Genomic DNA, 11,308 nt, shown 5'->3' on the forward strand with positions numbered 1-11,308 from the left:
CCAAAGGCCTTTTAGCTTCTATTTTTTTATTGATACACACTTGTTTTTTTTTAAGGAGGTGAGCTTGGGTAATGTGGGAGCATTTCTCTTGGCACACACCACTAACAATCTAAAGTCTGCACTGGTCGCCAGGCAACTGCTTTCCGTTTGCAAATATCAAGGTGGTAGTAATCCTTTCACAGCCCTCTGCCAAATCATTTTCCGGAAGAACGCGATTACGATCAGTGTCGACATGTAATAAAATCGTATATTTGACAGGATGGGTAGATCAAAATAGTATTTGTATTTTTTTCCTGCCGCCACACCTGAATGTGGAGCTTTATTAAAGCGCACACTTAAGGGAAATATGTGAAAATTACAAAAACTATTTCCAGAAAGAAAATCTGACTTTCTTTTTCTCTCTCTTAACCTTTTTGTTAACAATTTTTTTCCCCTCCTCACTAATTTATCTCAGGCTACCATTGATGGTACTACACGTCCAATCCATTTTGACTGGGAGAGTTATTCACTCACTTATTTTATATTGACATTATTAGTGTAAATGTATAAACATTTATAAAAAAATATACGGATAAAAATACAATCAAATAGTCAATGGCTCTATGAAGGGTTAAAGGTGAGTGTCAACTTATTAATAGCTGTCCACTGTAGTGACCACTTTTTATGTATTGTATCTTGAATAAAAAACACTACAGCTTCACTGTGATTTATATATATTTTTGATTAATAATTGGCGGTGCGGCAGAGAGTGGTTAGCGCATCAGCCTCACAGTTCTAGGGTCTCGGGTTCGATCTTAGGCCAGGAGTCACTGTGTGGCGTTTGCATGTTCTCTCTGGGCTTGCACGGGTTTTCTTCAGGTACTCCAGTTTCCTCCCACATCCCAAAAACATGCAGGGTAGGCCGGGTAAACACTCTAAATTGATCTTAGGTTTGTCAGTCTCCTAGTGCCCTCCGATTGGCTGGCCACAGATTCAGGGTATCCCCCACTTGGTGCCTGTAGTTAGCACTGCTTGTGATCCTTGTGAAGATAAGCATTTCAGAAAATGAATGACTTTGACGATTATTATCGGAAAATTATCAGGTTAAGATGAAGCTGAACACTGACAATAAAGTTAATGATCCATCACGGCTGCTGGTCGAGATGAAGATGATGATTAAACATGTTAAAGTTGAGCGCGTACAAAAAAAAAGTCTGGAAGTGATGTCATTGTTTGCACTGCTCACTCACTTTGTGCTTGGTTACACACAATGGATAATCGGGATAGAATCACCCTGCGCCCATTCACAGTGAAGCATGATAGGGACACGCTTCAGTAGAATTGACGGCAATGGACGTCCCAAACCATTTGAAATTTGCTGTCAGCCATCCCAGTTCTAATGGATTGGACATCTAGCCATGTCAGCATTTTACACTCAATGAGTTGGAAATGCTCCTTTGACAAAAATTTGAGTGCCCATTCAAATTTAGAGCCATCAGCTGACCTCTTGGAGAATAAAAACGGTTTTAGCAGTTTGAATCAAAAGAGCAAGTGACTGGGCGTGTCTATGGCAGAAATACAAGTTAGCTGGGTTTGGAATGTTGCACGCCCAATTGTTGGAGAAAAGCCTTTATCATTACGCCTCCTAGTGGTAATGCGACCAGGCTTGCCAGATGGGAAATAGTCTTTGGCTCAATTATACCATTTAACCTACCCAGTTCAATTTTTTTTTTACAAAAAATAATAATAACAGCCCAAATTTCAACCTGCTTGCTATACAAGATAAAATGTTTCACCCTCTACAAACCTTTGTATAATTTTAGCTGGATTTGGAATGTTACAATGCAGTAATTTATCTTATATTAAACCTTCTAACCAAAAGCATGGTGAAAATGCAAACTGACACCAAAAGTAAAAACTAAACTTACACTAGGAGATACAACTCAAACAGACGACCTGACATGGGGCATACAAGGACGATAAAGAGTTGACGAGACAATGAGGAACAGCTAGGTGGGTGACAGGAGAGGCAGGGATTGGCTGAGGATGCAAGAGGGCAGGTCACAACAGATGAATGAAATCAAAGGGTGATTGATTACATGAACAAGGGAAAAAAAGCTCCTTATTTATATATTGCTTTTTATTTTTTTATTATTTATTGATTATTTATATATTTGTTTGTTGTTTTTATTTGTGTACTTTGTGGTGAAGCTTTAAAATAATGACAATAAAAGCATTCAGTTCAACTGCCAAATTTTGTCAACGCTCAATAAATATCTAGATTGAATTTTTTTTTTAAAACAAAATAGCCACAGTTCCTACAGCACAGAGATGGTTTATTAAACAAAAGTTGACTGAAAACAGTGAACTGATAAAAAAGAAAGCCTGCTGCTTTAAATGTTTAACACTGCAGGGAGAAGTCACTTACCAGGAAATTGCATCTTTCCTGCATATGTACAATTTATACATCCATAAAAAAACATTTATTCAAAGAACTATTCCACAGCATAATATATATACACTGTATCGATATAGAAAGTAATGGTTGTGGTCTATGATAAATAGACAACATCTTTCATTAATTAAAGACAATTTTTAAAGTATAAAATCGAACAAGAGCAGAAATATCAATTCTGCGGTGTTCCGAAGGTGAGGAAAAGGAGCTACTGCTAAAAAATTAAAATAAAATAAAAAGAATAAAATACCCCTGGTGGTTAATCACTTTGTTGTGTTTAGTATGCTGGGGCGTGATGGATCCCGCAGCAGAGCACCATGGTGAAGATCATCTCAAAGATCTAAAAGCAAAAATAAAAGGAAAATCACATTTTTTTTTGTGCAGCTGGCGAGCACGGAGACAGCTTGGTGCTCGGCTCACCATAATGACGGCTACCACCAGTGCCGCGAGGCCGATCAGATAGAGCTTCTCCGAGAAGAGCTCGATCAGTTTGTCGTGACAGCTCTGTGGGGAAGCAAAATACAAAAGAGAAGGGCATATTCTTAACCCACTGTCATTTCAAAGTCCGGACACTTTACCTTAACGTGTCTACATCTGGCTGACATTAGTGTGTCATGCCAATGCATTTTTATGTTTATGACTACCTCACAGTCATCATCTGAGAATCTTTTTGTATCTAGTGCTAATAAAAAAACAGTAATCAATACCTGTGACTTGAGAAAATCTTCTGGGGACTTCCTGGGACACAAAGTGCCGGTGACTTGTTTGAAGAGCGCAGTGTCATCTCCTTTCCCACAACAGTCAAGCTGGACACAAATCGTAACATCCTTGAGTAATTGTCTGACATTATTCAGGTACAATTCAGTTCAAAATGTATCATTAATTTAGTTCATTCCCTGCCAGCCAAGGTCACAGAGTATGTCTTAGTGTAAGTGAATAAAAGGGGGAAAAACAAAACTATATTCACAGTAAATGGTTGTTAATTTGACAGTGTCCATTTGACTGTTCCCCGTTTCTAAATCAGTACAATTCTGGCAAACACATCTTATACTTTATACTTTTGAGTTGTACGTACCGTGGTGTGAAAAACATCCAGCACCTTGATGGCGGCATCTTTGCTCGGAGAGCCCGAGACGTCCACGGCCTTGATGTACGCCGAGTCGTAGAAGTTGATCAGTTCTTTGGAGATCTGCCAAGAGTTTGTTGTTATTGTCAATCAGAACCGCGGGTGTTGCAAACGTGTGCACGGCTCCTCACCGTGTCTCGATTCATGAAACCCCAAATGGCCGCAGCCACTTCACAGGCGAAAAGGATGACCAGGAAGAAGAAGAACTGCAGAAAAAAATGGATCGTTTGAGTTTGACAATCTCTCAATGTGTCCCAATATTTTTGCTCACTCATTGGGTAGTTTATAGGGAGAAAAATTATTTCTCACCGTCCCCAGCAGACACTGTGATTCCTGAATAGCACCATAGCAGCCTAGGAAGCCCACCAACATCATCACAGCTCCAACAGCTATCAAAATGTAGACACCTGCCAACAGGAATACAGATAATGCAATAGCGTACGTCGACCGCCAGGTGGCGACAAAGACAGCGGAATGACTGCTGGTTGATCGTTCATTGATCCACACTATGTTCGGTAATGGACTTCCTGGATGTCTTCTACGTTCCCTGTAGGGTGACACGACATTATTGACATCCTGGCGATAAACAGATCCCGTGTGGGGAGAAGAGGTGGAGCCTCAGGCCGGGAAATGCCTTGCAGACCAGACACATGCAGTCCATTGTGCACAATAATCCCTTCTGACATCTCACCCCCACCATCCTTGTCCATCCCACACAGGAGATGTGAACACTGAGAACATAAAGGCATCTGAACATTCACCCATTTGAGAGGGATATCTTTCTTGGCATTCTTCAGTGATTATGACAATAGCAGTTATTTCAATGGCAGTCTGAAATAGAAGATATTTGACTGTTTGGAATATAACATTCAAATTGGTAGCGATGGTGAGTCTGTGTTTATTGTTAATTGAGATTTTTTTTAAACTATATTATTTGCCTGACATTGGCGGAAATAAGCATCCTTTCAATTGCTAGCCTGTCTATTGCCGTCAATGGCAGCCAAGGAGTTGAATAAAATGATGAAAATAAAAGAAATATTATTTTCCTACTCATTTTTTAAAATAATTTTCTAATTTATCATTATGACACTAAAAAGAATAAGCTGTCTAGAAGAAAAAAAAGTAAAACTATCCATTACATGTAACAATAAATGCACGCACCATCCTAAATTAAAAATAAACAAGTACTAATTGTTCTGATCCCGCGAAGAATGTGCTAGTGAATTGTCTGTTGGCTCATTGGCCTTGAAATGAAGATTAGAACTTCAGCAAAAAAGAAAAGCTCAACCCTATTAAATCAGCTTTCATGAAATCAAAACAAGCGAAGGGTAAAAAATAAATTGTTCTTCAGACTGAACATTCTGTCAATACTTTCCAACTCAGCAATTCCAAGGCCTCTATGTTTATCTCTCCACTGGAATCACCTGAAGACTGAAATCCTTTCAGGCAGAAGCAGTCGGATTTGGAAAACAACGTGCACACTAATGCGTTCCGACGGTGGTCGAAAAAGAGACTGACAGATTTTCCGATTCTCTGCACGCACAAAGCGTCCATATATCTGCTTCAACTGCTCCTATCTTTCAAGGCCTTGACATTTTTTTTTGTTCGAGCGAGTCCAGCTACCAGACTTGGTAACCAAGCAATGTGGCAAAAGCAGCCATTATTTCCACTGCCTTCCATTACTATGACAACACCATTTGAGGTTTGAAGGCCATTGAGACGGCAGCGGGGAAGTTCATTTATTTCTTGTCTCCCCGTGTAATCTCTGTAGGGAGAGGGTGGGGGTTGAACAGACACTAAAGGCTTCATTTAGATGTCTCTTTATCACATCCACCATTTACAAAAAGAGTTGCAAACCCAAATCCCGGTCGTCTTTTGGATTGGCTGCAGTTTAAGACGCTGTTATTTATGATAGAGATGAATCACGAAAAGGAGTCAACTACAAGCCTTAAAGACAGAGACATTCTAGAGTGACTTAAATGCTAGTCAACATTTGGGTTGTCATGATCAATTGAGCACAACCAATTCATCATTAAATGATTTGACAACTGTTTTAATAGTTGACTAAAACATTTCGAAATTTACCTCAAAATTGGCTGTCACCTAGTTTTTATCTCTTTACAATGAATGTTTTGTTTTCATGTTTTTATGAAGGAAATGAAAATAAAATAAAAATGCACTATTTTTTGTTTTGTAATTCAATTGTAAATTATATTCAAAAATATTTGAAAAATAAAGAAAAAAAAAACTGTATACATGGGTGACGACCGATTCCGCGTGTCCCCCACCTGGTGCCTGTAGTTAGCTGAGCCAGGCTCCAGCACCCCCTCCAACTGATGATGAGAATAACTGGTTCTGAAAATTAATAAATTAACAGTATACAATATATTTTTGTTTCAATTTAATTCCTATCATATTTTCAGAAAAATTCCAATGGAAATATTTAATTTTTAAATTGATTATTCTTTTTAAATTAAACAAATAGAAAGAAAAGGGGGGGGGGGGGATCTGTAAATGTAAATGTAATTACTTCAAATGGATTGAATATCCATCGCCATCCGTAAACACGTACGTGTATTTTGGGAAAACCTGCTGAAAGTTCGTCAGTTGTTAAGTTTTATTATAAATCATGTTTTTGTATAATAATAAAGCTATATTGGGAGTAGTAAAAACTCATAGGGCGGTAAGAAAGAGAACATATATAAAGCCTACCCAAGGGGTTGGTCCCTCCCTGCCTATTATTTTTATCGAAACCACTTAAGAAAAAGGCTTCTCCAAATCCTTTGCCATTAAACTAAATAATATTACAGTAGCCATCAACATTACTTTTGTATTCCTTCCATTTTTATGAGTTCTGAAAAGATTGTCTCTCAGGCTATTTCTTCAAGCAGCACGGCAGCAGAAACTGTGCTCAGGATCTGCCTCGCAGTTTACACAATATGTATTTTTGGCCTTACATAAACACCACTTTAGTGTGCCAGCGTGCTAAAAACATCCAGGCTAAACTCTAATTTGAGGGTTAATGTGCAGATGTCCAAGGTTATTTGAATTATGCTGGGGTGTATGTTTAAGAGAAAGAAGAAGCATTCCCTTGATCTTGCATTGGGTGGGCCTCTACAAAATCACTAGTGCGTCTTTCCTCTATAAAAAGCCTGAGTTTGCAACGCTTCCTTATACTTAGTGAGCAGCTATGGGAGAACAGGGACCGGTCCAAATTTAAATGAATGGCTTCACGGCAGGCCACCCCCACAATAAGGCAACATGAAGAAAATGTTTGAATTGGATCATATTTCGGGGCCTTAAGGGAAAAGATGGATGCCATTAGTTCAAGTGGTGAGGCGACCTGAGCATATTTTTCATTCTGGAATTTTTGTTGCGCTTTTGTAAAAGAAGCAAACACTACAATACGCATGATGGCGATATATTAGGGCCGTGCTCACATACTTGCCACTTGGTGCCCACGCCTGCCGCAACATCTGTTGACAACATCTGGCCTCTTGAGCGTGAGATCCACAGCTTTTTTTAATTGTATTTTTTTATAGGATTCGGGCTGTGTGATTTATTTCTTTACCTGAGTAAAAAAAATACCCAACTACAGTTTTATGCAAGTTCTTTTCCCTGGGCTTGGTTTATAGGTCAAATGCAGTTTCTATACTTGCCCTGGTTAAAGCTCTTATGAAAATGACTTTCCTTCTCCATAGAGGTACTGAGAGAGAGGAAGGAGATATGACTGAGCCACTTGAATACATTTAGAAAATAAAATGTAGTGCAGTTTAATAAGGCTATAGTACACTATGTGCCAAAGCTCCATTTAACGTTCAGCCAATGTTTCCCTTCTTACTATTAAATATTTAAGCCTCACTTTGGAAATGGATGCCGACTCAAAGATCACTTCATTGGGTAGAGCTATTGAGAGCCAGCAACTAAAACTCTGCTTTTACTCACATGAATTATGCTCAATGCAGATTGGCACTGTCAAAGTTCCTCATTAAAAACATATTTATCATTGTGGTGGCTTCCGAAAATTGAGGCTGCACACCCAGAAAACCACTGTATGCAGTCTTAGAGAAAAAAAAAGCACCAGGAAATATGGCTGGGCCAAGTCAGACCTCTGAAAATTATGAACCAGTCTTGCATGTTGTAATGTGTCACTCAAGCAAGTCTGACATTTTTCTTCCCCCCCCCCCCCCCCGTTCTTGGTTAACGTCCCGAAATTGAACCGACCACTTTTTCCCTCAAAACCAACAATGCTGACGAGTATTTCTAACATGGTATATACCAACTAAGAAACCAGAAAGTTGGAGATTTGTTCTTATGCTGCCTACGGAAAGATAAATAAAACATTCAACTTGCTCATTGGGTATAACTACTGTCGCAAAATAGGTGCATCCACAAGTGGTGTCATTTTTTTCGTGTTTAAATTTACTCTATTATCAAGGGTCTGGGAAATTCCCAATTTGCATACTTATGTACTTTGAGCAAAAGGTCTTTCAAATTAAGGACATTTCTACAAGGCTTTGTCCTTCCCTTTAAAATAACTGCAAGTTTTTGTTTATTTTACCATTATAGATTGATTGACGGCGTAACTTCCAATTGAGTTGACGCCTCTCAATGTTAAAATTTGACTTGAAACATTAGTATCTGAAGTGAATAAAGATTTCATGATGTCGATAGTTGTCATTCTTTCTGTGGGAACATTATCCAAAAATTTCCGCCAGTTGCAAGATTCCTCTTATCCCATTTCCTGTCAAATCTATTGGAATTTTTAAAGTGGATTGCTTGTCTCCTACCGTCAATTGCAGCCAATAATTTCTCATCTCATTTTCTGAACCGCCTTATCCTCACTAGGGTCACGGGGGGTGCTGGAGCATTTCCCAGCTCAAATCTTACAAATATTTGATTCTACAAGAACCACTTGACTCACTGATGTAGAAGGTGCCTGGTGCCTGGTGGCCTTCAAACTGAAGAATGAGGAGGTTGCTTGTCTGACTGTCATGACGAAGCCACAGAGCCACGCCTAAGATCACTCCTCCGGCCAGCTGCAAATAAAGAAGGGATATTGTCAGTGTGATGTCATTGTTATTCTTAGCATTTCAAAACTTTCTGATAACGCAGGTGAGCGGGCGGCTCCAATGGGAGGCCGTGAACTGTCCGCTGACCTTTGACGGAAGTGACGAGAGGACATCCTGACACGGCTATGACCTAAAGCCCAGTCCACGGCCTTCAAAAAGTAACACCAGAAATACTCCTTCTAACCTTATCTTCTTTCTTGTAGTACTGCGCTAAAGGAATGCAGACCACGGGCTGACATGACTACGTGCTGGAATTATGGAAAAGTTGTAATATTGTAAAAATTTGTCATTTTTCTACTTGTTGATACAAAGTCATCTGAATATTCACTTGCATTGTTCTCTAAGAGACAGGAAGCCAAATCCTCGACAAGAAAAATGGCAGTTTTTCACAATGACAAGCCAACAGAGGAAACACTGGAGTGGCGTATCCAGGATACGCAGTTCATCTAAAAAAAGATAAGTAGCGAGGAACAAAAAAAGCAGTGGAAAAATTCACATGCTATCAATTCTGGGTATTTGAGAAGCACAGATAAAAACTGAACATGTTTTCAGGACATCTTATGAGAGGGCGGCAAGTTACACACATACTGTATATTTATTTTATTTGGGTGAAACGTGCAGCTGAGGTGTTGCCTGAGTGTGGTTTCCTGAGCTTGTCAAAAGGTTAAAAAAAAGCAGAACACTCCCCCCAACACTCTGATAGTTTTTCTCAGTCTCTCTTTTTAAAGTTTTTACTGTGAGAAATCATCAATCAAGTGGGATTTTTTAAAAGTCCCTCCTTGCGGCACATTACTCTTTTTCTGATGGGGTCAGAGGGTTATTGTGAGACGTGCAGAAGGAGGAATAAATATTTAGATTAAAGCCCACCCAGCCTGAAATTCTCGCCTCTCCACTCCCCTTGAGTCCCCCGCACTGCCGCTCAACCATGCGGAAAATAACTTTTGCTTTAGAGCGACATTTGGTGCTCTTTGCCTCCTCAATGGATGCTGCCCTCCTCTCCAAACAGCTCCCACCATTGGAGAAGCAGCGTGGGAAACTTGATGCCTTTAATCCATGAAACACGCTAATGGGTTAACACTTTGATCTGGGGCATTTCAATCCAAACAAAAGGCAAAAAAAAAATCCATTTTAAACAAAAACATTCAAAGTTGTGAATGAAAAAAAAGAAAAACTTACCCAGAAAATGAAATTAAAGAAGAATAACATGTATTTAATGCATTGCGTGCATCCAGTCACCGCCATGTTGTTAGCGTTTGATGCGTTTCTCTTCTCTAGCCCAGTTCGGATTTGAGGCCAGTTAACGGTCCAGAATCCCAAATACTCTGCCAGTTGAGGTATAAGAGCCTCAATGCTGCAAACTCCTCCTTTATAATGAAGAGTGAAAACTGAGACACGGAACTGCCCACCACAAGGGGGAAGGCTGAGGGAATAACATCCCCGTCTGTACCAGTGGATGGGGAGCCCCACTTTGTTTCCAAATCTGGACAAGCATTACAATGAAAATAAACACGCTTGACTTGGTCTTAACAAAAGTTGGAGGAAACAAAAATATACACATCACTCATAAAAACCAAAACCTTTCCACCCAATGGATAACATCCACTATACTAATATAAAATATTAAAGTCTTGATTTTGTACACCAATCTCTTAAGTGATCCAAACCAAAAGCTAAAAGAAAAATGCTGTGTAAAGACTTCTACAGACAAGCAATAATTATGAATAATTAGGGGTTATAATTGACAAGTAGACTGCACTGCATCATCCAAATATTTTGATTTCCGTACACTTTTGAGTTTATGATACAGCCGAGAAACAGTAGCAATAAAAAGTCCACTGCGAAATACCTTCCCGGTGTCAAAACCGCTCATTCCTCCATCTTTTAAAATATTTAAATAGGGACAATGGATAGATTGACAGAAAATGTAAATATGTGGTCTGATGAATGCAAAATTTCAAATTGTTTTTGGAATGTACAGATATCAAAGAGGAAAGAGTAAAAGGGCCACCCAGACCAAAATCAGAGCAAAGCAAAAAAATCCTGCATTTGTGATCGAACATGGTGGGATATTAGAACATTTGGGAATGATTTGCCTAGTTTCAAATGTTTTTATATCCCAAAACCTGATTTGGCCTAACATTCCCATCAACACACTCTTGTTTTGTATTTATATACGTGTAATGTAGCAGGAAGCCAGAGTAACTGGATAACATGTACACGACACATTGGAAAGTGAAAGCAAAGATTCATTTTCCGTATCCAGGAACTCCGAGGAAGATTTTGTAACCTGCTGCTAGTGTATCAAAAAACAACAACCCAATCATCATTACATTAATACAGGGCGAATTATAATCATCATTAGATTCTGTCAGTACACAATGAAGTGTCCAGAGAGAGTGTGCATCTGCTGGGAGTGTATGAAGTGTACTTTAGAGATCAGCAAATATCATAAAGGGGGGCAGGAAAACTCCTTCTTGCAATGAATGGACAACAGCTCCCTCTGCTGGCGGCTTCTCCACAGACAATAGCCCCTTTGGTTACGCACAGGCAAAACGGACTCATGTTTACACTTTTAGTCTTTCTACTTGCTGTTTAAAATAAAGCAGCACTGATTGGTCCCCATGTTGAAATGAACACGAATGAAACCTCACCGCCTTTCTTAATTCTCACTCATTG

General features: G+C 39.3%; 1 protein-coding gene across 1 annotated transcript; it reads right to left on the reverse strand.

Moving 5' to 3' along the window:
- Nucleotides 1-2,294: 2,294 nt before the first annotated feature.
- On the reverse strand, nucleotides 2,295-10,027 carry LOC144071019 (CD81 antigen-like). Its single transcript, XM_077595691.1, has 8 exons — nucleotides 9,809-10,027; nucleotides 8,485-8,599; nucleotides 3,870-3,967; nucleotides 3,692-3,766; nucleotides 3,510-3,623; nucleotides 3,142-3,240; nucleotides 2,855-2,938; nucleotides 2,295-2,774 (listed from the first exon to the last, which is right to left on the reverse strand). The coding sequence occupies exons 1-8, from the start codon at nucleotides 9,872-9,874 to the stop codon at nucleotides 2,712-2,714; spliced, it is 714 nt and encodes a 237-aa protein (XP_077451817.1). The 5' UTR covers nucleotides 9,875-10,027; the 3' UTR covers nucleotides 2,295-2,711.
- Nucleotides 10,028-11,308: the final 1,281 nt, after the last annotated feature.

The sequence above is a fragment of the Stigmatopora argus genome, chromosome 3 (assembly GCF_051989625.1).
Source record: "Stigmatopora argus isolate UIUO_Sarg chromosome 3, RoL_Sarg_1.0, whole genome shotgun sequence".
NCBI lineage: Eukaryota > Metazoa > Chordata > Actinopteri > Syngnathiformes > Syngnathidae > Stigmatopora > Stigmatopora argus.